A 27,065-nucleotide genomic window follows, 5' to 3' on the forward strand; every position below is an offset into this window, starting at 1 on the left:
CTGGGGTTGCTCTTGTTCCAGTAGACCGCGTACCGATCCGAGATGATTTTGCTGCTATCATCTGTCCACACGCAGACCCTGACCAGGGTGACGAGGAAGACCGTGACCTCCAGTTGCAGCATCATAACTGATTCCGGCCCAGCGTCTTACGTCTGTCTTGGCAACCCTCAACTCCTGTTATAATTTTGATTTTATTTTCAATTCTTACTGGCACAGCTTGGCTTTTAGGAATAAGGCAGCCAGCCCATTTTTTTTCTGCCTGGGGAGGGCTTTTTCTTTCTTTCTTTCTTTCAAAAGACTTATTATTATTTTTTGTTAGGGGGTCGGTCAGCTGTGCTGGTCTCCACTTAGGCAAAATCCACACTTCCCTTCTTCCTCCTCGCCCCCTTCCCTGTCCTCTCAAGAAAAGCCCACACCCCAAGGGTACACCCTCCTTAATTCATTTCACTCAGTCGAGACCCCCATCGTTCAAGTAATTCTCCGGATCTTCTCGTCCTGGGCCAGGTCACATTCCCAGTGGCACAAAGCTATTAAAAAACCCAGCCCTGGCATGGGTTGATGAGGCCGATCAGAATTCGATTTCGCAGCCGGGGTGTTGGGGTGGGGATTGGTGAGCTTTAATCTAGTGTCTAAGAATAGATAAGCACGGAGGGGAGAATATTAATTCCCTCAAAGAAAAGTCATTCTCCAAACTTCTTCGGCTTTTGCTCAACTCTTCGCAAGAAGGCAAACGCAGAATCATAGACTCAGCTTCGTCGCGGGAAGGCCAAAATCTTGAAGATCAAAGATGCTCAAAACAGGAGAAGATGGGGAAAAGCCAGCAACCTCAACATCTCCGAGAAACTACCTCCTGGATTTCCTCTCTTTCTTGAAGTTCCTTTTTTATTTGGCATGGAAGAAGGTAAAGAGAAAGCCAGATTTCTCCAGTCAACAGGCAAAGTTCAGGTTGCCATTTCTTCTCTGCGATGGTGCCATTCCTAGCAGGTCATCAACACCCGAAAAGAGGACAAAAAATCCATGGGAAACAAATTCGCAATTCCCAAGAATCAAAAATTCAGGGAGTGGGCAAATGACCAAAATGCTTCCCCCCTTTTTTTTCCAAGCGGTGGTCTGGAAACGAGATTTCCAACCCAGGTCCGTTTCTTCCCCCCCCTCCAAAAAAGGTGCTCAGCTCTCCCAAAACAAAAAGGTTATAAAAGAAAAAAAAAGGAACAACCCCCTCTCAAAAAAAAAACAAACATACATACAGAACTCAGTCCAAGTTTTGGTTCGTTTTGAAAGATGCGCCGAATTTTGTTTGCAGCTTTTCTCTTCTGTCTGCTTAGGATTAGAAGGGTCACCCGGGCGTCTTTTCCTAAAAATAAAAATAAAAAAAAAGTTTTAAAAGTTTTAACAACGAAGGAGAGAAGTCAGAAGGACAGGCTGAGGTTTAAAAATCTGGAGATTTTTTTTTCCTTTATGAAAAAAAATGCAATTTCTCCCCCTTTTCTCATTGTAAAAATGCAGAAGCGAGGGGCTCAGCACTCCAGGGCGAAAAATTCACAACAGGTTTCTCGCTCGGACAGGAAAGAAAAGATGAAAATCCACTTTTTTTTTCTTCCTTCCCCCTCTTTCCCCTCCATTCACCCCCCCACCCGCCCGCCCGCCCTTTGCAAGCTAAGAAGCTCTGAAAGAGGGTTTGGAGAAGAGGAAAAAGAAGAAAGCCAGCCCGAATTATCAGAACTGAAAAGGGGGAGGGGAGGGAAAGGGGAGGGGAGGGAGAACCCCCCCAAAAAATGCATGCACATTTAAAAAAAAAAAAAAAGATTATGTCAGATGCATTATGCCCCCCTCCTTTCTCCCCTCCCTCCCTCCTCGCCTCCCGCCGGTCTGGTGGATTTATTTACTTCTTATTCTTCTCCAAAAAGACACGCATTGCCAACAGAATCATGGCTCAAACATGCTTGCCCACCTGGTTCCTTCTTTTTTTTCCCCCTCTTTTTTTTCCTCTGTGAGTGTGTGTGTTTAAAGCTGCCCCCCCAGGACTCAACCGCCTTCCCAAAATAAATTTAATTTTTTTTTTAAAAGGGAGAGACCCCCAGAAGAGAGCGAAGCTTCGCTCCGCAAGAGGCTTTCCTGCGAATTCGTTCAGCCGGACGCCGCGGATCGCCTTTAAAGCTCCCTCTTTTTTTATTTAAAAGGGGGGGGGAGGAAAAAATCTGATTATTCTTACTATTTTCTCTCTCTCTCTCCCCTTTTTTTGGCCTTGAATGGGTTGCAAAGCACTAAATAAAGCCGGCTTCCTTTTCTACTGTTGGAACAGACACATTGTTACCAGTTGGCTGGTCAGCCTAAAGTAACCGCCTGCTCTTTTCTCCCTTTCGGGCCCCCCTCCCCTCCCTCTTTTCTCCCAAGCCAACCCATCATCAATCCTCATCATCCAACCCGGGTGGAGGCCTCCCCCCCTCCCCTTGATCCCCTTGCCTCCTCCCTCCACTCAAGCCTCAAGGTTGGTTGGCCAGGGAAAAAAACTGGCTCCACCTTCCCGTCCCCCCTCTACGCTCCCTCCCTCTCTCTCTCTGGTTTCCCCCCCTTCTCTCTTTCTCTGTCTCAAAGCCTCCCCTCTTGCTTCTGTATTCAATTTCCAGATCTGTTAAGGAGAGGGGGGGAGAGAGATCCAGCCCCCCCTCCAAAAAAAAGCAAAGGGAAGAAGGAAGGCAGCGGATCCGAATAAAAGGGACCTTCTCAGCAAGCAGTCTCGCTTCTGGTGGGGGGGGAGGTGTAAATCTGGCTCTCTCTGATTTTTCCGCCCTCCTCGTTCCCCTCGCAGGGTCCCAGCCTGGAGGGCAGCCCTTGGGGGCTTTTGGAGCCCAATTGATAAAAAGACATGGGGGGATCCCCTCTCCTAAAATGTTCCTCCTTTTTAGGGGGGTGCTTTCTGGCTTCTTATCTTTTGTCCCCAGAAATCACATGAGTCTTTCTGCTTGTTTAAAAGACAGGGGGATCTTCCTTCCGCCCCCCCCAAATATTTTGATCTTATCTATCATCAGCTCCTTCCTTCCTTCCTCTTATCCATCAGCTCCTTCCTTCCTTCCTCTTATCCATCAGCTCCTTCCTTCCTTCCTTCCTCTTATCCATCATCAGCCCCTTTCTTCCTCTTATCCATCATCAGCCCCTTCCTTCCTTCCTTCCTTCCTTCCTTCCTTCCTTCCTTCCTTCCTTCCTTCCTTCCTTCCTTCTATCCATCATCAGCTCCTTCCTTCCTTCCTTCTATCCATCATCAGCTCCTTCCTTCCTTCCTTCCTTTTATCCATCATCAGCTCCTTCCTTCCTTCCTCCCTTCCTTCCTTCCTTCCTTCCTTCCTTCCTTCCTTCCTTCCTTCCTTCCTTCCTTCCTTCCTTCCTTCCTTCCTTCTGCAAGCGAGCAAATACCTTTCTCTTCAGGGAAACTTTCCCTTAATGACTAGCTGCCCAAGTGGTTTTTTTTTTTAATGAATTGTTCTACTTTTCTGCTTTAAATTAGTTTTGGTTCATCTTCCTTCAAGTCAATGAAGCCTAGAACTGTCTTAGCTCTTTTTGCCGCCACATCACACAATGGGCTCATGTTTGACTTGCAGGCTTTTAAGACATTCCAGATCCCTTCCACATACATATTGTTTTTAACCCAGGTGTCACACACCCTATATTTGTGCCAAAATGTAGGACTTTGAGCAGGAAGCATGAGATACTCAAATATATGAAATGTGATAGCATCGGAGAAAGGAGACTTAGTCTCCACGTTAGCAGGCAAAAGACTGCAGATGATGGGTGTCTACCAAAATTACATCTGGGGTGAGGTTGGAGTAGGAAAAAAACACCTTTGGCTCACAGCTCATTCTTGATACTTTCAAAGGATGGGTGAGAGATCTCCAGATTTTTAGCACTGGCGTGGAATGAAATCCCTCTTAAAATGGGGACAGATCATTAATATTACAGTCTCTCAACTTCAGTTTTATAGGATGACAGACATGACAAAAGAGGGAAGGAGGCTGGGAGGGAAGAGGAAAAGCGCAGCCGGGCTGTGATGGTGGGATCACTCACTCTTTTTGGTGGGGTAGAAAAAGTAGCAATTGAGCGACATCCAGAGCTGGAGGCAAAACAGAGAGGCAGCCTAACACAGAACAGCACATTTTCTCTCTCTCTCTCTCCCTCCCTCTCTCTCGCACACCCGAACACAGACAGGACATATCCTCAGCCGGTGGTGGGCTCCCATCTGCCCAAGCCGACCAGAAGTCACCAGCCTAGTTTGATTAAAACTAACTTGCCATGTCAGGTTTTCAATGTAGAGACAGGAAACGGTGAGGATGACAGAGAGGGGGGGAAGTGATAAGAGGATGGAGATCACAAAGACAGATAAGAAGGTAAGAAAAGATGGAAAGAATTTGGATGTGAACAGGGTACCAGGAAAGGGAGGGGGGAACCAAAGAAAGAAATTATCCAAGGATGCCAACATGCCTATTATATATAAAGAATATAGAAATATTTGTATATTCCTTCCGAATGCCTCCCTGTGTGTGTCTGTGAGAGAAAGTGACAGCGCGAGTCTGGGCTTTGCACGCCGCAAAATGTATGGCCCTAATTATGCAATAATAATATGCATTTTATCCAGCTTTTTTCTATCCCTGGGTTGCAGGTTATTCAATAATTAATCGCCATTTCTGCTTTCGCATGCGCCACCTTCCGCCACGGCTCGCTCTGGAGGGGGCGGCGAAGCCCTCGTCGGCCTCGCCAAGGACAGATGTGCGCAGGAAGCAAACTCCAGAGTTGAAGTTACAGGTCCTTCCGACTCCCGCGAAATATTTTTGACAAAGGGGGGGGGGCGCAACGTCCTTGATGGGCCCTTTCCAGTTATTCCATACCTGCAGAGCAGGACGGACTCCGGAAAGGTCAGGATAACTTTGGGGATCTCGGCCTCCAAAGAACGATGGCGGATGCCAGAAGGGGGCACATGGCCTCCCTGGCCTGGAAGATGCTTGTGGGTCTTGGGGACCGGCAATGCCGCTTTGCCTCAGGCGGTGAAAAACGGGAGGCGGCAAAAAGGCCACGCAGCCATGCAGCATGGAAGCCGTGTGCCCTACTCACAGCTGGGGGGAAGAGAGAGAGAGAGAACATGTTCTGCAGCACAGGGAGAGACACAGAAGCAGATCAGGCGTGCATTTCCTAAATATAGTGGGGGCGGTGTGCTTTCTGTAGCCCCCTCCGACATACAGCCACCCTATGGAGAAGCAATCTCCAAAGCTTCCCATCCTCCACAGCCCTGCTCGGGTTTGGCAAACTCAGAAGTCATGGTTCCCTTTAGGGACTGCGTCCATCTCGTATCGGGGTCCTTCCTCTTTTCCTACTACCGTCAACTTTCTTTAGCTTTATTGTCTTTCCCCAGAGAATCCTGTCTTCTCGTGATGCGCCCAAAATAAGGACAACCTCCGTTTCAACGTTTTTGCCTCTGGAGAGAGTTCAGGCTCGGTTGGATCCGGAACCCACTTGTTCCATCTTGAACTCTCCTCCACCACCACATTTCAAGCAAAACCAATTAATTCCCTGCCAGCTTTCTTTCCCATTAAACGTCAAATAATGGAGACAGTGGACAGGGAGAAAGCTGTTTTTCTGTATTCAGCTTGGTGAGCATCGCTAGAGCTGCATTTTGGTGAGTGCTGGGCTTGGAAACTGTCTAGACTATAAATCCCATTGTTGTCTGGGGATTCTGGGAATCGTAGTCCCAAAAGAAAGGTCACATGTCCCAGCCCAGGGTTGGACGGACTGAGATTTCTCGTTTTCATGGGCCTCCCTGGAACCATCCACCATCATCAGTACCACGCATTCCAGGAAGCCCGCCTCTCTTCAGCTGTGTCCATTTACTCAGCCGGAGTCCGTCCTCAACTCATTCGAAATCCAGCTGCCTGTTTGTTCTTTGGATTAAAAATGCGCTGAGAAAACACAGCTGACCTACAGTCTGTGTTTGCAGAGAGGGAAAAACAAACCCAGCAGCTGAAGGGTTAACACGCATGCGCTTGCTGGGAGCAAGCCGGGGTCCCGGGCAGACAGAAGCGTCCCTCCCAGATGGCAAGCACGTCCCAAGACAGGATGACTCAGGAGGAAGATCCACTGCACTCAACAAGGTTGAGTCCTGTATAAACAGGCCTAAGGCGGCAAGTTTTAACTTTTAGAAAGCTTAGGGAATGTGGCTAGACCTCAAGAAGGTCATGAAGGGACAGGCTAGGTCACACCAAAGGTCTTTCTAAATCAACTTCCTATTCCAAATCGTGGTCAAGCGGGCCGCAACTGTGCCACCGGCTCCAAATTCCACACCCGCTGCGGAACCACTCCTAGTAGGAGTCCGAACTTTTAAGGTACGCATGAAAGAGCTGGATACATTTTGGGTTCTAGGGTTCGGGGCTTCAAAGCGCTCTCACAAAGACCAGCGCAGGTTTTTCAGCACCTTGGACAGATCTGAGTGAAAAGGTTCAGGTTTCCGCCCCCCCCCCCCCCCCGGCTAGCGCTTGTGATGTTCGGACTCCAACCTGGAGCAAATTTCTCACGTCTTCGGTGGTGCCCCAGCCCCCAGACTCCCTCCGGGGGGGGGGAAATAAACCGATGCCAGTCCTTATCAAGAGACCAGTTCTACTGATTACAAGTAGAGTTGAAATATTTGAAGAGGGTGGAAACTTTGTGGTTCAGCTTCAAGAATTAGTTGTCGCTTGCCAAGGATAACTTTTTCTAAATTCTGAGAGCACGTTCGCCATGGGAACAACCCGGCTCAGGAGGGGGGGTACCCAGCTGCCGCGAGAGACTCGAAAGTTGTTTAAAGCTGCCATGTGGATGTGGCTCTTCGACCCCGGATGCCCGAACAACTATGCACAGGCTGGATGGGGTGGTGGTACACGGGTGGCTTCCCCTTGCAGGTGAAAAAGAACTAACTTACCAGAATCAAGGCAGGGTCTGAGAGAGTGTTTATGCCCCCTCCGGGTGCTCATTTGAGAAGGGGCTCATGTGTTGGGAAAGACGACGGCAGCTCCCTTCGATCTGCCAAGTCATAATTGTTCCTTGTCAATTCCTCCCCTTTTCTCCGTGTCAAATGTTTTTGTAATCTGTGTTGTCACGCAAAGCCGTTTTGTGTACGACATAAATCAAATGTAGATCCTGTCACACCGTTGGCGTCGTCTTTTTCTTCTTCTCTTTATGATTCCTCTTCTCTTTCCCTTATTTTTTTAAGGAGTGTCTTTCTGTCTTGCAGTTTATCCCATCTGAAGCGCTGAGACTGAGTAATAATATTAATGACAGTTTGCAAGAGAGAAAGGACGTAGCAGGTGTGAGCAAGGGAAGAACTGAGTGTGAGCTCACGTGCACAAGAGCAGAGCTCAGTGCGTGACTCGTGACTTCATGGCACCCGGCTGCCATAATTGTTGCTGCAGTTCCCTATTTTGTTACTCTTTGCCACTGTGTTCTATTGCCATAAGCAGCAGAGCAGGAAAAATAGGAAATACTCTCTAGGGCCCACTAGTGGTGAGCTCTGCTATCGCATCTCAAAAATATTTCCGGAAAGACAAAAAGCTGAAACCAGAGAATACTTCTTCTGCCACATAGGGCTGACAAGAGAAGGGCGTGAAATCTGGAAGATTCTTGTTCCCACCTTTTAAAAGTCTCTTTTGGAAAGGTCGTTACTCGTCACCCCTAAGTGGGTGCCACTAATTACATCTAAAAGTAACTCTTTCACTACTAGCTACATCCACAGGGGATCCGTTCCAAACCCCTCCGCAGATGCTGAAATACGCAGATTATGGTGGACACTATTTTAATAGCAAACGCTATGCATAAAATGGTCTATGGCTCTCTCTAATAGTCAGTCTTGCTGTAATTATACTCTTAGAAGGGCAGGGCTGCAAAGGATCCCTAAGGATCATCCAGTCCAGCCCTGCTAAGAGTATAAGAAGTTGCATTGTGTGCAAATATTCATGGACTTCACGGCCATTGGTTTTGTTGTTTATTTAGTTAGTTAGTTATTTAGCTAGCAAGTTAGTTAAAATCATTTCCATGTTGCCTTTTTCTCCCTACCGGGGATCCAAAGCAACTAACAACAGATAAAATAAGAAATTCAAAAACTCTACATAAATATGACATTTAAAATTTTTTAAAAAGTCATACAACAACTCAAGATACAAGTCAGATTTTTTTCACATATACAAACCATTCAGAAGCTTTTCACAACCAACTATGCTTAAAAAAAGAAACACAGCATTCCTGTGGTTCACTGGCTGCCAAAAGGCCAGCTTGAAATTTTATTTCTTTGGATTTGGTCGGAAAATGCCGAACGGGCGGTAAACCTTGGGTTTTTCTTTTAATGAATTGAGTTTATTTGGTACCACACCCAAGGTTTGTTTATACACAACGCAAGGGGCTTCATAGAAAACGTGACCCCCTCTTTTTTTAATTTAATGCCCTTGAGGATGATAAAAGCCCTGGTCTTTTCTCTCTCGAGCAGGAACAAAAGAAGAACTGTTAGTGGCGAAGGCTTCTGGGAGTTGTAGTCCAAGAACATCTGGAGGACCCCAGGCTGGGGAACCACTGTCTTACAACCTTCACAGTGGGAGAGGAAAAAGAGGCTAGCTAAGGTGTTTCGAACACAGCGCCTGTCACCCATGGGTTTACAGAGCTGCTTCCTCTGTTTAAATTTTTATGAAAGAAACAAAGGAAGGAAAATAATGACTTGGATGCTCTCGTTTCTCTATTTTTTCTCTCTCTCCCTCTCTTTTAGATGCGCCGAGACCCCTTTCGCTTCGTCAGCAGTATCAGAGTTATCCAACGCCCGGGAGATTCTCTACAAGATTGAGAAACGCTGGAGATACGCTTGTCTTGAATGATGGTGTGAAATTCTTTTTCTTCTTCCATTGGTTTTCAAAGCTTAAAGGCTGGCCTAGTGGGCGGAGAACTAGAACACTAGAACACAGACACCATCCATGATGTGGAGGTTGGGAGTTCGAATCCCGCACAGAGAGAGCGCTGCGTTGGCTCCTAGCTAAATCCTTAAAGCACACTATTAAAAAATCTCATTCCCCTCCATCCACATTTGCAGGAGGAAGGAAGTTTCCTTTTTAAAAACTCCTTGGCTTTTTTCCCTACCCTTTTCTCCTTCCACCCTTCACTTTTTCTAACAACCCCTTGGTTTCCCTTCCCGGCACCTTAATTATTCCAGATTTTTTTATTTTAATTTAATTTTTTGTTCCACCATTCCTTTCCACTCTAGGGGTGGGTGAGAACGCTAGACCGGTTTCCTCAGAGGCATCATTTACCTCTTTTGAGCGCCTCGGCTTCAATCAGCTCGGCCCGTACACACATTTTTATTTTAAACGAGGAAAACAAAGGCAGAAAGGCAGGCTTTTATTTCTGTGTACCTCGAGATGAAACGCTGGCTAAAACAGAGGAAAGCGGTCCCTCTACACCAAAGAAACCAGAGCAAGAAAGATCGGTCCAAACCATTGGGGGTGGGGGAACGGGAGGAGAGAAGAAAGCTGCTTTATTCCCTTCGTGCATGCAAGGTTTTGGGTGGAACAGGTCTCTTCATCAGGGGACCAGATGTGAAGAACTCACAAGGTGTTCCTCAAAAGGAGATGCTCTACGAATGCCTGTCTTTTAAAAAAGGAAACAAGAGACCGACAGCTTCCACGGTCAAGGGGTGTTCAGCAGTTTCAGGAGCGGCACAGCTGGGACGCCGCGTCGACCAGTGTCTCCTGAAAACCTGGCCGGTTGAGGTCTGTCTGAGCTGCCAGGGCACACAGTAAGTTGCAAGACAGTACGAATCTCCCCGATCGGTAACCGCCCAGAGTGGCCTCGGCTACCAGACGTGGCCACCAGCTACGACCCAGTGAGGAACTCAGGAAAAAAAAAATGCCAGGCTACCCACTAAACGGCACATGACGGATGAGGGAGCCTCAGAGCAGAAATCCCCTTAGTGTGCCAGAGACGTGATTCAGGCAGCCTTTCGGGTCGCTCCCCCCCCCAAAAAAAACAGAAAGATGAAGGCCAACCACAAAATGGAAGTGGCTCGTTCACAAATTAAGTCTTAATCAGCACCCGGAGGAATTCACCTTCTCGTGACGGGGTTATTGTTAAAGCGTTCTCAGGCTTCACAAGCGGGCACTAAGTGGTGCAAAAAAAGGGGAGTGAACAGTCTCCATTTTGCCTCGCCAAGACGACTAAAATAAAAGCCTAAAATGTCCGTCTTTTCTTATTATTCTTTTGTCGGTGTTATGTGCCTGTGTGTGTGTTGTTTTGGTTTTTTTGTTTTTGTTTTTAAAGGAAGCCCCAACGGGAAAGGGGTATGTGTGGGTTGCTCTTATTATTGTTAGTTTCATATATATATATTTCAAATAAACCAAGAGATTGGCAGATCTGGGCAAGAGCTACACCAAGAGCGTGGCGGGTCGCGAGAGGTCAAGAACGAAGGACTTGTGGTCAAAGTTTGCATCAGGAGAGAAAAGGAAAGGATTGGCAGGAGCTGCTCCAGGTCGGATCTGGAGGGGGGGTACCGAGCCCACGCCGTGTGTGGTACCCGAGGCCGGGAGGAGAGCTGGAGGAAAAAGGGAGAGGGTGGGGTGGAAAGGCCAGTGGAGGAACTGGGGGGGGGGGGAGAGAAAACTGGAAAAGAAGCTGGCCCTGAATAATGCCGAGGGTGGGAAAAAAAACACGTTACGCAGAATACGTGGCTTGCCATGAATTCTTTCCTGCAATAGTTGGAAGGCGTAGCTAACGAGACTTTTAATGAGGCCATAGCTTAGGACGGCTGGCAAAGGAGGACCTTGGGAATCGGCCTCCCCACACAAGGTCCAGGTTTTGCACGTCCTCCAAAGAGACAGAAAGATCACTGGAGAAAACCGCGTGGGACCGAGAAGGAGATGGGGCACATGCCCCTTGGGAAGGAGGTGAATGAGTAGAAACCCCATCATTCTCCATTTTGGGGTGGGGGTTCAGCGCGACTTTTTAAAAAAATCACATTTTGGCCCACCTGGGCGAATGGCCTGAGCTGGAAAGCTCCGAGGCCGAGCTAGGCCTAGCTTCCCATTTCTTCGCCTGTGCTAACTAGGAATTTCCTTTCCGAACAGGAAGCTAGGCCAAGCTCGGCCTTCCGGTTGAGGCCCTGCTCCCTGGTGAGCCACATTTCAGTGTGTGTAAAGCGGGTAGCACTCCCAAAATGGGGAACGATCGGACTTGTAGTCCCAAAACCAAAAATCCCATTTTAATATTGTGACACTCCATGTCGCTCCTCTTTCTACAGGATGGGACTCTTCAAGCTTATGGCGATCATTCCCAGACCTCTTTTAAGCATCCTTTGGACCCCGCCTCTCACATTTTGACCACCAGGGAGGCGAGGTACAGTCTCTGGGTTCGAGACTGGCTATTTTCTCCCCTTTTAGTTTTGCAGGTCCTACTGCCCCCTTGTGGCAGAATGGTGGCATTACACATCACAGGAGAGTGGACTTTGAAATAAATTACCTGGCCCCGGAGAAGCTTTAGAAAAGAGGACTACATGAAATGGTATCTATAGCATGAAGAGAGGCGGAAACGCAGAAAATGAGCCTTCCCGGAGGTTGGGGTTCATTTTGGAAAAACCATCCCAGAAACCCTTAGTGAAAACAAGTCTAAGCATGGAGTTTGCAAGCATTTCACTACACGTATCCGGGGGGGGGGGGGGGAATCTAATTAATTTTAACAATAGGAGGCCATTACAAGATCTTTTAAAAAGGGGAAGAAGAAAAAAAAGACCTTCCTCCGAAGGCATTCCCTGGAATTTATCACTCATTATCACCAGAAGCAAGCCTGAATGTTGAGTTAAAATTAGGAGTCTAAGAGGCCCCAGCAGGCGAGGAATTGATCTTTTTCCGAGAGATGAGGCAGCCAAGGCCAGAGGAGCGAAGATCTGAGAGCGTGCTCGTGCTCGGTTGCCACGCAGGAAAAGAGACTCTGGAGAAATGTCAGATCGCCAACTTTTTCCCTGGGCTCGGCTCCTCTGCTTTTAGTAGCAACCTAAAATTCAGACTCTGGAGCTGAGGCAGTCATCCCAGGGCTCAGTGAGAAAAGCCCCCTTTTTTATTTATTTCCCTGTGTGCGTCAGGGATGAAAGGGCACACGCCTCCTGATCTGTGTGCTTTATATGTTTATAAAATTAAGCAATACTTCCTGGGCTTTCCGGGAAAACAAAACAAAACAAAACAAAAATTAAAGGCTTCCAGACAAAAGACGACAGGCAAACGAACAGCCACAAACGAGAGCGTGCCAATTAAAACATCCAGAACGCTCTGACAGCATGCTTCCCAAATTGAAAACAGACTGGAGCATTCGGAGAGTACATATTTAAATCGTTGAAACGCGGAACAATTTTTTTAAAAAAAGTTGAACTGCTCATCTAAGTAAAGAAGGAACCAGTCTAAGCTTTACTGGAAAAAAAGAGATGGAAACAGGTGCAGATTAGATAGATAGATAGATAGATAGATAGATAGATAGATAGATAGATAGATAGATAGATAGATAGATAGATAGATAGATAGATAGATAGATAGATAGATAGATAGATAGATAGATAGATAGACAGACAGACAGACAGACAGACAGACAGACAGACAGACAGACAGACTGACTGACTGACTGACTGACTGACTGACTGAGTTAGAATGGGGCCATCAAATCCAAGCCCCTGTTCAAGGCAGGAACCCAAATCAAAGCAGAAATTGCATCTATTAATTATATTATTTGTCAACCAAAAGTAGCTCATTACCAGTTGCTTCCAATCTCTGGCTTAAAACAATATCCTGCATCGGCAGCAGCATCCGAACTCCGAACCTCACACTCTTAAATTCACCCTTCCATTCACACATGTGAGGGAGTTGCTGGATGAGAATTACCACACCGACTACAAGAGGGTTGTGCGTCTATACAGTATAGGAGAGAAATAGGAGGAGGCAGTTCAGCTTTTCTAAATGCCTGCTTTTGCAGAATAAATGTTAAAATTCCAGGATAAAGTAAGGCAATATTGCCCCCTGCTGGACATTCTCGGTTACTGCGCCATTTCCACCTCCTTTTATCCCCTGTAAAGGAACCTGGAAGGATGTTTCCACCTTGAAAGGTGTTATGATTAATCTTAGAACTGCAGTGCCGGAAGGGACCCTATGTAGAGACCATCAGCGACCAGCCCTTATCAAGGAGACACAGTGGGGGATTCGAACTCCCACCTTCTGATGCATAAGCTTCTGAGCTGTCCAGCAGTTCCTATGTCTGCTTGACATAAAGAATTTTTTTAAAAAAGTGATAGGAACACTAGACATCAGTGATCGTAAGATTTAAAAACTCCAGAAAGACTAGGGAACAGAACCCCTTTACAAGAAGGTTGGATCCTGCACTGAGCCGGTGGTTGGACTGGATGGCCTTAGAGATCCCTTCCAGCTCCATTATTGTAGGGTAGATGGAGATGGGGAAAAACTTCTGAGTTACAGGAGGATGCCCTTATTCTCACTTGAGAATTAACAAGACCAAGGCCCACCTTCAAGAACCTGAACGACCTCAAAGAGAAGTTCAGCAGGTTGCCATGGTTTTTTTCTGGCTGCACTCCTGCGCCTTCTGCAATGGCAGCTGCACGACACATATAAAAAGCGCAATTTGGGAGATGATTTTTCCTGCCTCATGGTGTAGGCCTGCCCTGTTAAAAAGCTTCACCCGGTGAGCTTCCGCAAGCCGCACGACTAAAAAAAAGCGCAAAAGGGAAGTGTGCCAACTTCTCACTCCACCTCTGTGACTTTGCTTTCGAACCACAGTAATTGCTACCACGGACAGTAATTAAAGAGTCCATGTGGCTCCTCTCAGCAGCGACGGGCAAGCGTTCGGCCGGCGAATGCGCTCACCAACAAAAGCAAGCCATCAAAAAGCACAAGAGCAAGGGGAGAGTTCTTAATGGGGGTCAGTTGGCAATCCCCCAGTCCAAAGAATGAATGAACGAACGAACGGAAGAAAAAGAAGAAACTGGGGGAAAGAGTGACCACAAAGGATGATGGAAGCCTCTTTGGGAAAAATTCGCTGTCTGGTGGGAGAGATAAATAAATAAATAAATAAATAAATAAATAAATAAATAAATAAATAAATAAATGAGCAAAACCGGGTGGGTGCCAATTCCTCTTTGCCCACCCGTCTTCTCAGTTCTTTTTTTCGTTACAAAAGTTTGGTTTAAAAGAGCAACAAGCCCGAGGCAACCACCCGGCCAGCAAACCTCCACCCCATATGTCAAAATGCTCTTTAATACATCACTCATCATCTCTGTCTCAGTTGTTGGAAGGAGGGGTTTCTCCCCCACTACCAGCACCACCTGTTTGAGGGCCTGTCACTCACTCCCTGTCAAATCTGTCAAACTGGAGCTGTCTTCGCCCGGCGTGAGGCTGCTGTTGCAATTCAAAGTGGATTAACTCCATGAGCGGCTTTGCGCCGGGATACGTGAGCATCCACTCCATCATCCCCTTTCCTTCGCTTCACTCGGGTGGGTTTGAGCCAGATGTGGCCCGCTCAGCCTTTGAGACGGGACGTCTCCCATCAGCTCCCAAAAATGAAACCTACAAATGTATTCTTTGCAAAGAAGTCGGGGGGGGGGCAGGAGTTTCTACATGACATAAAAAGTTTGTTTTGAAAAGTATATATATATTGTAAAGTCAAAAAAAAGGGGGGGGGGGGCTTCCGGATTTGTATTGTACAAAAGTAACTTTTCAAAGCTCGGTCCAGCTGTTCCTAGTTTGGCGGCATGTTTTCCCACAGGACCAAAGCAGGGTGGATAAAACTCATGATTTAAACCAGGATTTACATTGATTTTTTAAAAAAAATGTTAAAAAAATAAAATCCCATTCTTCAAATGTAAATCACAATTTATATTGTGATTTAAATCAAATCCACCTTAGAAAAGCTGCCCAAATAAGATGAGACCAAGGAAATATCTCACAGCCAGAGCATGGAACTGGCTCATTATTAAGAGTGAATTGCAATTAGTTCCTTTCTCGGACAGCAAAAAGTATGATAATTATAACAACTTTTTTAGAAGTGCAATGCGTTCCGTTTACAGCTGGACCCCTGGTTTGGTTCCAACTCTCCTGCGGATGATGGAAAACGTGGATCATAAACAAACACGAGTTTAATAGCAAACGGGATGCTGTTGAGGCCTCTCCTCCCAGGCGAGCCAAGTGTGTGTAAGTCAGGTAGAAACCCCCAGAAAGGGGAATTACGGGATTTGAAGTCCAAGAAGTCCCAATGTCCCTTTTCAAGCGTGGAAGACCTTTCCTTTTCAGACCTCAACAGCACCATTCCCAATCAAAATGTAGCTCTCCTTCTCAGTTCCCCTAAAAACCGATCGACCTGATTCCTTGACGTGTTGGTTCTAGATATTCTGACGAGTGTTTTATCCTTTGCAATCTGGATGCAAAGTGGAATATAAATATTCCTATATGCAAGTCTAGCCAAGGGGAGACCCCGTTTTCTCTGGGGTTTGGGCACCCCAAGCGAGACTGCAGAGAATCAAAGACGGAGGTGCGATCTGAGGAGGCACCACCATGGCTAAAGGTGAGTGAAGATAAATATTCTTTTTTCCTTCCCCCCCCCCACCTGGATTCCCCCCCCATCATCCACCGAGCTGTCTGTCAGAACAGCCGACCCAACGATGCAAGACCGAGGTCTCCCTGAGGCTGTAGGTCACTGACCCGAACATATTCCAGCTGGGGCTGGGGAGAGGGGGGGGAAATCCCGTTGCGCTGAAGAGAGAGCGGCTCTTTCTTTTAGATCTTGAAGAGAATCTTAGCTCTCGGGCTCTGCTGCTTTTCCCCCCAGCAAATCTCACATTTTACAACGGCATTCGTGAACCCAATTGTGGACCCACGTTGGTGTCAACCATGAAACTGAAGAGGATCAAGTGGGTCGCCGGATCAGAGCAAGCCAGGACTCTCTCTGGAGGCAAAAATGTTGAAATGGAAGCTGTCCTTACTTTGAGCACCTCCTGAGAAGGCAGGATTCCCTGGGAGAAACCATCACACTGGGACAGGTGGAAGGCAGTAGGGAAAGAGAAAGACCCAATAACACGAGATGGACAGACTCCCCAAAGGAAACCACAACTTTTGAGCTGGCAAGAGCTGAGCAGGGCTGTTGAGGATAGGATGTTGTGGAGACAGCTCATTCCCCGAGTCAGAGGCGACATGACAGCACAAAACCACAACAGCAGAGTCTCAGAGAACAAGAAAGAGAGAGAAGGGGGTCACAAGAGAAAAGCAGGTTGGTAGAGAAAGACAGAAAGAAAGGCGTGACAGAGAGGAAAAGAGGTGGTTAGAGAAAGAAAACAAAGAAGAGGTCTGGAAAGGGAGAGAAAAGCAGATGCCAGCCCTCCTTTTCTTCTTTCTCTGCTTCTGTCCTTTGGGGTCTGGTCACCCCCCTTCTCCTCTCATTCACCCCAAAAAGATTTGGGAAACCTCCAAAAGGCAAAGTTTACACCAGCTCCCTTTTCGACCACACACACACACACAAGAACCACACATAATCAGGTAGTATAAGTGAGAGAATCTTGTCCTGAACCAAAACCTAAGTTCCTTGGCGATTCTGTCCTGTTTGCCCGTTTGCTCTGTTCCATTGTCAGTAATGAAACATTTTACTTCTTCTCTTACTAAAGTCCCAGAGAGCGTTATTGAGACTGTCAGGGCCAGCGGATGAAGGAAAGGGATGGTCTCTGGGAAGGGGGGGAACTTGAAGCTATTTGGCTCTGTGAATCCCAACCCGACTCTTGTGGAAATTAAACCAAAATCCAAAACTCTACAGCACCCCGCCAGGGTTTCTCATCCGACCATCGTTCAAATTCAGCGGAGCTTGTTCATTTTAGCAAGGCCTAAATGCTGCCCACCGCCAGATATAGACTGGGTGAGGGAGGGAAAGGGCTGTAGTCTTTTGGGGAATAAAACAAGGGTGGAAGAGACATCTCTGTGAGGTGGGGGACAAATGAAGGCATGAAACACAAGAGAAGCCCACGGAAAGGGTGGTTCGTTTTAATTGCATGTAACACAGGCGCAACGTTCCGCGTCAGGTCTCACGCTACACAGGGCCAATTAGATGCCAACTTGCAGCGGGGGCCAAGGCGGGATTGACAGGAATAAAAACAAGTTTACACCCATCTGTCAAGATTCAGCTACCCATGACAAGGCTGCGGAAGGCGGCCTTTTTTAATTTCCACCTGTCCCGCTTTGTCTTTTGATTAAGGTAACGAAGCGGCGCCGCGCATGCATGGGACCGATAGAGGAAGACAAGCGGGTGGGGAAGAGGGTGCCTGCCTCCCGAACAGAACGCTGGCTGGACTGGGGGGGAAGCATCACGAGGGATGCCTGCTCCTGTGAAAGAGCTGCTGCTGCTGATGATGGTGATGATGATTACAAATCCAGGCCAGCATAGCTAGTGGGTGAAGGCTTCTGGGGGTTGTAGTCCAAGAACACCTGGGGACCCAAGGTTGAGAACCACTGCTCTAAAACCAGGAAGTCTTAGTTCCCCATCACCGATCTGGCAGGCTGGATGATTATAATCATCATCATCCATATCATCTTAGAACGGCAGAGCTGGAAGGGACCCTATGCATCATTGAGTCCAGAGACCCTGTCAAGGAGGCATAGTGAGGGATTCGAACTCCCAGCCTTGGGCCCCTCCGCCAGAGACCTCAACCTCTGAACTATCATCCCGTAGCTCATTAAGGATAAATCCTCACCATCTTAGAACTTCAGAGCTGGAAGGTACCCTCGAGATCATCCAGTCCAGGCCTGTCAAGGAGGCCGGGGAAGAAGCAAACTCCTCACATCTGACTCCTCAGCCAGAAGTTGGGGTTCAGGGCTCCAGCACCCATCCACCTTTTCCCCCACCACACTGAACGGAGACCCCACACACCCTCCCCCCTCTGCTCACCCTCCTCTTTCCAAGACCCCCAGTGGGCCTTTTTTCAGCCCCTGCGCCTGCCCTTTCCCCCTCCCCTCCCCTCTGAGAAAAGGACGGGTCCAGCAGCCACTTGCCCGGCCAGTTGGCCTCTTCGGGGGCGCTCTCAGCTCCCACAAAACCCTGGTGCAATTAAAAAAAGAGGGGGGGTCTCAGCAAAGCCTGGGGCAGACCTAGAAAAGCAGACCAGGGAGAAGAGAGACATTACGGAGAATATAATCACAGTTTAGCCTCCCAGTCGGAAAGTTCTTTGACTCTAATAACCTTTACCTTTGGAGCGTCCCTGCTTTGGGAGAAAAGATTTTAAAAAAGAGAGAGGGGAGGGAGAAAGAGAGAGAGAGGGAGGGAGAGAATGCCATCTTTTAGGTTTGCAAGCGCAGCTTTGCACAACCTGGCAGCCTCCGGGGTGTGTGTGTGTGTGTGTGTCTAACCAGGCCTTGGAAGCCCAGACTTCACAGGCTCGTGACGGTACAGCCCGAGGATCTGGCCCTCCTAGACGCGGGCGCGTGGAAGCCCCGGGTGGCGGTTCCTATGGCGACCGGGAGGTTAAGGATGTCGCTGCCCTGCGGCGGTCCTTTTGGTCGTTGGGAGATAAAACGGAGAAGGGCAGGCAAGGCTGGGGAGAAAAATGCATATATGAGAGAGAGAGAGAGAGAGGAAAGGAGGAAGCAGGTTGGGGAGCGCAATGGCTTGCATGAGCAACGAAGGCGTGACCCCCACAGTGTCATTGGGCTGGCCTGCCATGCCTCTCGTGCATCTGCTCTGAACATCCCGCACAAGAGCGCAAGACGGAGGCTCGCCCTTCTGGGTTAGGAAGCGGAAGGGGTTGGTTGGCTCCCACTTTTAGGTATAAAAACGTTTTTTGCCGACAGGCTCTCTCCAGGGTTCCCTGCGATCCTCTAAAAAATAAAAATAAAAAACACACAGCCAGCCTGGGTGGCCTTGGGCAAGCTGCCCAGTCCCAGAAGAAGGGGAAACCACTTCCGAGTGCGCTCATGACTTGCAAAACCCAGAAAAGGGGTTACAATGTAAAGCAGAATTGATTTGACAGATTATTATGGTTTGTTGTGCATGTTTTGCATGAGATCAGACAGCAAAGTCCTCTAGCACTTGACAGATTATCCTAAAATTATTATAGTATTTTTGTGGACTGGGGTGCAATCCATCAGATAATTAAAGGGTTGTCGAAAACTGTCAGGAGTGGGTGGTTGCATCCGGACACAGGCATGGAGGTAGGAGAGGGGAATCTTGAACGGGCGGGCCTCACCCAGCTTGCGAAACTGCCCGATATGGACTCCCTCAAATTTCAGGATGGCCCCGTTTAACTAAAGCCAGCGAACGCTCTGCGGTCTCTAATGTAGGGGGCGGAAAAAGACATAAAAGCCATCAAGGCCAAAAGAAAATGGATAGAAGAGGAGTCTGAATTAACAAACTGGGTGGCATATTAATTTATTAATTAAGCGGAGACCATTAGGGCCAAGTGTAAAAGGCATGCCACATCAGGAGAATGGCCGTTTACTAAACTGTGTGGGAGGAAAGTGATGACAAACCTCAACAGCATCTTAAAAAGCAGAGACATCACCTTGCCAACGAAAGTCCGAATAGTCAAAGCTATGGTTTTTCCTGTTGTGATGTATGGAAGTGAGAGCTGGACCATAAAGAAAGCAGAATTGATGCCTTTGAATTGTGGTGCTGGAGGAGGCTCTTGAGAGTCCCCTGGACTGCAAGGAGAACAAATCTATCAATTCTAAAGGAAATCAACCCTCAGTGCTCACTGGAAGGACAGATCCTGAAGCTGAGGCTCCAATACTTTGGCCATCTCATGAGAAGAGAAGACTCCTTGGAAAAGACCTTGATGTTAGGAAAGTGTGAAGGCAAGAGGAGAAGGGGACGACCGAGGATGAGATGGCTGGACAGTGTCTGCGAAGCAACCAACATGAATTTGACACAACTCCGGGAGGCAGTGGAAGATAGGAGGGCCTGACGTGCTCTGGTCCATGGGGTCACAAAGAGTCGGACACGACTAAACGACAACAACGACATGAAGGGCCACCCCAGCAGTTAATGAAGGACGATTCACCAGCACAAATGTTGATTAATCTACCGATGGGAAGCATGATACTTCGTCCAGACAGAACTGGGGGGGGGGTGGTGTTCTTGAGGCTTAAATGTGAAACAGGGTTCTCAAGGCTGTGAATTTCCTCTCCCCCCCCTTCGCTCACCTGCCCTGCCAAAAATGAGCGCCCCCCCCAAAGGAAGGGGAGACATTACAGGGCTGCTCTTTTAATGTTCCGCAATCTTCTGACAACATGTCTTCTTGCTAGCTTTTAGCCTGATCTCTAATGGCCCATTAACCTCAGTGGGGAGGGGGGGACCCTCCCCATTAGACTCCTGCACAAATTCTGATGGCTGTCCAGGACTCTTTCTGGTGCAGAATGAAATTCACCCAGGAGGAGTTTAAAGGGGTAAAACACACCTCCTCTGTCTATCTGGTTTATTTCATTTTTAAAAAAAATCCAGACTAGAATGAAGAAGGGGGAAGTTAAGCACCCCAGACACGCTCCACGCTCCATCTTCCAACAGACAAATACTGTACAGGAAAGGCAGAGCTAAACCAGCAAACCGGCCATAATTTCCATTTTAACCTCCCTCGCGCTCTCTCTAAGTAAGAGACGCAGCCAGGTCTCCTATGACTTCATTAGGGTAATTAGTTTTTCTTTTAAAAAAAGTCCTTTTGAAGCTGGGAGACCAGCTCTGAGCTTTGGGAAAGAGAAAAGAATACTTTCTAAAACAACACTTCTGCATTTTGGGGTGAATATTACACATTAATACATATGGAGGAGGAAGTTGGGGGGGGGAGAAATAATCCACAAATTGTATTAAAGGCAACCTGCAACCCCTCCCTCCAAAATAACATGAAAACAGACTCTTTTTCCTGCCCCATTTCACATGTTAACGTGGGAGGAGCAGGGGGAAAACAAGGAACAGCCTCGATGCCAAGAAACATTTCTTTCCAGCAAGTCAGATAACAAGAAGGGCTGCTGCTTCTATGGTCTGGGTTTTTGCCCGAACTTTAACACAAACCAAGTTTGTTGTCTTGGACAGCTCTCGTCAACTGCAAACCCAGTGTAGAGATGTAAAATTTCCAAAAATCTCAATTATTTTCTGGGGGAAAAAACCAAAAAAAAATTCCTTTTTTTTTTTTTTTGGAAAAAATGGAAATTTTCAGAAAATGTTATCACGAACCCCAAGAGTCATCAGTTCATCCCACTTCCTTCTTTCTCTGATATCCAGCCATTCTGCGGTTTCTGTGCAAAAGAAAGGTTCAGAGGCCCTGGATCACATACAAGCAATCTCCTTTCATCATTTTTGTCTGCCTCTCACTTGCCCAGCTGGAAAAGTGAGCAGATGCGGGGGCTAAGCCCCTCTTTAGCCCACCACCTTCCTCCTAACACTGCAGTTATTTTAGATAAATAAAGACAAGTTCTGCATACAAAAAAAAAAAAAAACCCAAGATCTACAGTGGGGTAAGACATTTCTATCAGGACCCAGCCCAATGTGCAAGCTTCTGAGTTCTCCAGAATTCTTCACCAAGCTAGGGGGAGCTATACATACCTATAAATACAAACACACACATTTCAGTGGTTTTATGTATAGATAATGGATAAATGGATGCAGATGACAGAAATCAAGGTTGCATTGACCCAGGCCTTGGTGGTACCTATTTATCTACTCACATTTGCATGCTTTCGAACTGCTAGTTTGATAATAGTTTAAATAAAATAAGCAGCTTTAAAGAAGGAATAACAGGACCAACAGAGGCACAAGACCAAGGCAGAGAGCTGTCCAAGGAAGGTTTTAATTTTTTAATTCTGTTTCATGTTATATTTTAATTATTCTTTAATAGTTGTGAGCTGTTTTGTACATGTTGCTTTTAATTCTTGTTTTAATGATTTGTGAGTCACCTTGAGTTCCACTGCCGGGGCTGGGAACATCTGCTCCAAAAACCCTGAACAGCACAACGCTGGAGAGGCTAAGTCACCCTAATCTGCCAGAATTCAGCAGAAAGGATATATAGCTTCGCAGTCCAGGACAACACCTCAGTGCTGATGTTAAAAGGTGGTTTCATTGCCTACAGCACAGAGATCTGAACAGGATCATGTAAGGTTACAGGCGTACATGTACACACAAACATACGTATGGAGCCTAATCCGCCACACTTCAAAATACCAAATTTCAAGCAGAAGAGACAACCCAAGATGGAATGTTTATTATTCACCAGCTGGAAATCTGCAGGGTTTGCCCCCCCCGCCCCTGCTTTCCAAAAGAAACTTACAAAAGGAAACTCACACTGCCTTGATCGCAGATTTAAGAAACAGAAATATTACTTCTCTCCCCTTTAACGGGACTCTTTCACAAACGGAAAACCACTGCGGCCATGGTGTGCTCCGACTCCAAGCCAGCCTTAAATCAACCCCATGCTGTTCTGAGGGGTTGGACTACACTCTCCCACACGGTCCGAGCATGATGGGAAATGTAGCCCAGGATAACTAGAACGTGCCAACTTGGAAAAGGCTGGTTTAAACCGAAAGTCTTAGAAATATTCAAAACAGAGAAATGAACACAAATGAATACATTTAAGTCCTTCTGATGCTGCGGGACTGAAGTTTCCATTAGCCCTAGAGGTTGTTGGCCATGGGTGAGGAACGATGGGAGGCACGGTTCCCCTACCTTGATTTTAAATCCACCTAAAGCACCTCGGTCCAGCAAGTGCTCTAAAGTCACCTTGCACTGATCTGAAGACGTCATTTCTTGAACACAATTTTCCTCTTGGTTCCAAAGGAGGAGGAAAAGGTTTTGACCAAAAAAAAAGGCAACATGTCGGTGACTGGGGAAAAAAAAAGTCCAGTGAGCAAATGTCACTCATCTCTGCGAAGTAGGAAGGGAAGAAGAGAAAGCCTCTTTCTGGTTTCACCACAGATGGACCCATTCAGGAAATGTTCGGCACCCACGGAAAACGCTTGAGAGACAGTTTGTAGAATATAATGCCACACAATAGGAATGAACTGAGAATGTTGCCTAGGAATGGACTGAAGTTTCAACCGATCTTAACTTGTTTGGAAAAGGAGGGTATAAACCTGACTATTCACCCACCAGGTATAGGAGGAAAGAGCATTAAAAAAAATAAAACAGCAGAGAACTCTGTAATCCAAGCCAACAAAGAGCTCACTCTCACACCCTATAGTAGGCGGAGGTAGATTTCTACCCGAACAGCCTTTGCTCGACACCGCATGTAAAACACCACACTACCCTTCACGGGTAAATGGGAGTCTTCAATTGTCAAGCAATTCAGCATGGTGTTACTTCCGCCTTCTGGGAAACATCAAAAGTGACGGTGCTGCTGCTAAGCCTCAAAAGGAACCCTGAACAAGACATTGGGGTGACCTTAACTAAAAAACCAGGGAATGGGAGAGAACAGCTTTTCAAAATGACTAGCTGCCCGCACCAAGTTCGAGGCACCTGAGTCACTAGCTACCTACGTGGTGTTCCCTTCATTCCTTCTCCAGGGTTCTTGCTAGAAATATATTGCTCGGTATATAAGCCATCTTCAACAGCAGTCCCTCGAACTGACACCACTGCAGAAAGCCTGCACAGTGAGCCCCTGTCAAGCTTGGGAAGCATGAAAACACCATGAGCTGCCAGCAGCACTTTCTCAAATCCCGACAGCTGGAGGATCAAGGCCAGAGGGGTTTAATACGCCCTCCTTCCTCACCTTTGCTACTGCACTCCACTGAGAACACTGCTAGCGCACAACCATGGTTTTCCTTCTTAAACACCTTGTTCAAAGATGCAGCAGGCAGGCCTCTGTAACATTAGATGACAATCTACAAAGGGCACCCCCAAATGGGGCTTCAATATCACACCTTTTTCCACCACCGTCCACCTGTATCAAGACACCCCCTCTTCCCCCCCAATTCTCATCTTCTTGACAACGCAAGATCCTCCCAGCGCCCGCTGGCTTGGCGAGGAAGGCCACCACCTGTCCCCCGTCAACAGTTGTGGGAGGAAGGGATCGCACTAAGCAGACAAGCAACTTCTTCAGGAAAAAAAAAGATACCCAGTTTTTTTGGGGGGGAAATTAGGAAGAATTGAGAACAAGCAGCTTCCGACGGCGGAGGTGCACCTTCTCTGGTCAACCCGGGCACATTACGCCATTGGCCCCATCATCATCTAGAAAAGAAAACCAGAATGTCAGACCACCGAGATGCATTCAGCAAAAGCATGCCTCCAAGTGGACCTAAATCAATGTGTGTGTTTTTAAAATTGAATCGATTTCAACCACGATATGAATCACAATTTAAGTTTTAAAAATTGAATCCTGATTTTTAAAATTTAAATTGTCATTTCAATCCATTTGATTTAAATCAAATCCACCCCTGCCTGCCTCCAAAAACATTCTTGACAGGAGGGACCAAGCACAGGTAAGGAGAACACGTGGTGCCGTTGTCAGATCAGTCCCAACAGCAGCTGCCGAGCCAAGAGAGAGATTATTATTGGCTGGCTGGGACCGATAGGAGGTAGAGTCTGCTCTCATCTGGACAGCCCCACCTCTGTATGAAAGGAGTGCACACTGTCAACATAAACACACCATTGTCCGCTCCATTGGCATCTAGTCCTGCCTTAGGACTTCAGTCTTACGTCTTTGAATGGAGACCTCCAAAACTCATTTGTTTCATCAGAAGTACAAAGAAACACGAAGCTGGGGGCTGACCCAAGCCTCCACGGTCTGAGACTCCAGCAAATAACGTCAGCAACTACCTGCTGACAAACACGGCCCTACACAGAGGCCGACAGCAAATTAAAAGGAGTCTTAAATCCCGAAGAAAAGAGTGTTGAGGAAAACTGACCTGCGAACGGAACCAGGTCACACGCCTGCAATGTTAACGCAAGACTAGCCAGATGCTTTCAAACTTTTTTCCCCTCAAATGAGGAAAGATCCTTACGCATCTCCCTAAAATCAGCTGATGTTTAAGGTTGGTTCGCACTACAAATCTTAACTCTGACACCACACAGAGCAACTGATTCAGACTCAAGACAACACAGGAAAGAAGACACCGCCACTCACCGCCTCAAGTTCCTCGTTTCAAAGACTGTTTCTTCGTCGCTTTCTAGAGAGCCCATTTCCATGGGGTCTTCCGAGTTGGACAAGAGGCCGTACTTTTTCCGTGGAGGCTTCTTGGTTCTTAAAAAAAAAAAAGCAGCCATGAGTTTGCAGCACATTATAACCCCTTTGTAATGTTATGTGCTTCAGACCCAGTAAGATCTTTCCAAAATAGCTGAAACAATCACAGGTCTCTACCCTTTAAAAAAAAATGCACTTGTGTCTATGCTTTCTGTTTTTGAGTTTCATCCACTACAAACCACTACAGAAACACCCAATGCTATAAAAACTGCAATTAAATGTTAAGAAATATATTTCCATCATATTTATATTGCAGTAGAAGGAGTACCATTTTGCATGAGTTTGTCAATAAATTTATTTCCTTAACATTTAATGTCAATCTTTATCATTCGGACTAAACAAAAATGGTTAAAACATCTACTGTTCTTCAAACTTAGGTTATTTTTAATAACACACTTCCCACTCCAACAAACCCAAATGTTAACACCTGAAAACATCAGCTGATCTCCATGAAAACTCATACAAGAAAAACTTCTTTGTTGGTTTTGCTTAAGCAGTTAAAATAAAATAAAATCTCAAATCTTTATCAGCAGCAACTATTACACTATTTTTCTCAATTAAAAAGTCAGGGGCAAAAGAGAGTTTTCAAAGCTGTTTTAAAATGAAGCTCCTGAAGAAACCAGACATAGATTTTTTGGAAGGAAAATTCATATTAGGCTTTAACACTGAGGAGATCTTTCCTGTGAGCCATATATAATTAATAGCAAGCACAGGGGAGTAATTAACATACACCTAACTACTTGGAAATTCACAGCTTATTAATCAAAGTTTCCTTAATTAATATTTTCTTTTTTTAAAAAAATACAGCTTGTTATGATGAAGCAGCTCAAAAGGCAGGTCTATCCCAGATCTTGGAAACTGCACCACAGAAGGAGCAAAATTTTTAATTAGTAACTAATACCCCTAAATAACCCATAACTCCTTGCTTCCTAATTTACCTATTAGTAATTATTTTCCTCTTCAAGAAAGTAACTTCCTGAGCCGTTTCATCTTCCTCCTTCCCCTCTCACTAATTACTAATTACTTTTGATTTGAACAAGGTACAGTAACTAACTCCCAAGCTCTGTTTAATCTTCTCTTAACTCACTAGGTACCTGATAGCATTGAGTTACTTTTCAAGAAAGTAAATTCTCTGGCTCTGCTTCATCATTCCATTCTTCTCACTAATTACCTAATAGTAATTAATTACTTTTTTTTTCAAGACAGTAACTTCCTGAGGCCCTGTTCAATCTTTCCCCCACCCCGTCCCTAATCATTTCATAGTATCGAATTACTTTTATTTTCAAAGAAGTAACCTCCGGAGGCCTCTAACCTCTTTCCACTCCCTCTCCCTTATCGCCTCACAATAACGAATTACTCCTCCTTGCGAGAAGGTAACGCCGTGGCCACCGCTTCCCCACCCCCCCTCCTCCTCACCGAAAGGCCCGGCCCCCGAGGTAGTAGAGGAGGCCGAGGCCTCCGATGCCGAGCACGACGTAGAGGGCCCGGTGGAGGGCCGGCAGCCCCAGCCCGGAGAGCCCAGGAGGGGAAGCCTCGGAGGCCGTCGTCGGAGCCACCCCGGTGGGCTGAGGCGCGGCGGGACCCCCGGGGCTTTTGGGGACCCCCGGGTCCGGCGGAGGCGCCGCCGTGGTCTCATTCGCCGTCGCCGTCGCCGTCGCCGACACGGCTCCAAGCAAGGCCAAGAAGGCCAGCGTGGAGAGAAGAAGCCAAGCCGTCATTCGGGCTTTTCGAAACCGGCTCTCTGAGGTAAAAAAAAAAAAACTGGGCCTCGCCGGAAGTCCGGGAGCGGAGGACCGGTGCAGCGATGGACCGACTTCCGGCTCAACCCAGCCACAGA

At 46.9% G+C, this 27,065-nt stretch overlaps 2 protein-coding genes across 4 annotated transcripts in view; both read right to left on the reverse strand.

Moving 5' to 3' along the window:
* EFNA2 (ephrin A2) overlaps window positions 1–1,135 on the reverse strand; it is a 114,913-nt gene extending 113,778 nt beyond the window's left edge. The window contains exon 1 of the mRNA XM_078379063.1: window positions 1–1,135. Within this exon, the coding sequence (XP_078235189.1) occupies window positions 1–125 (125 nt within the window). The 5' untranslated portion in view covers window positions 126–1,135.
* FAM174C (family with sequence similarity 174 member C) lies at window positions 273–27,065 on the reverse strand. Of its 3 annotated transcripts, XM_078379064.1 has the most exons (4): window positions 26,645–27,065; window positions 25,112–25,228; window positions 1,248–1,354; window positions 273–977 (listed from the first exon to the last, which is right to left on the reverse strand). In XM_078379064.1, coding segments are annotated over exons 1-4 (528 nt in total). In that variant the 5' UTR covers window positions 26,947–27,065; the 3' UTR covers window positions 273–975. The 3 variants fall into 3 exon arrangements, with proteins under 3 accessions (XP_078235190.1, XP_078235191.1, XP_020636595.3); XM_078379065.1 differs by having other exon boundaries at window positions 273–1,354; window positions 26,645–27,047; XM_020780936.3 differs by lacking the exons at window positions 273–977; window positions 1,248–1,354 and adding an exon at window positions 21,826–24,216 and having other exon boundaries at window positions 26,645–27,044.

Source organism: Pogona vitticeps, chromosome 7, assembly GCF_051106095.1.
Source record: "Pogona vitticeps strain Pit_001003342236 chromosome 7, PviZW2.1, whole genome shotgun sequence".
Lineage (NCBI taxonomy): Eukaryota > Metazoa > Chordata > Lepidosauria > Squamata > Agamidae > Pogona > Pogona vitticeps.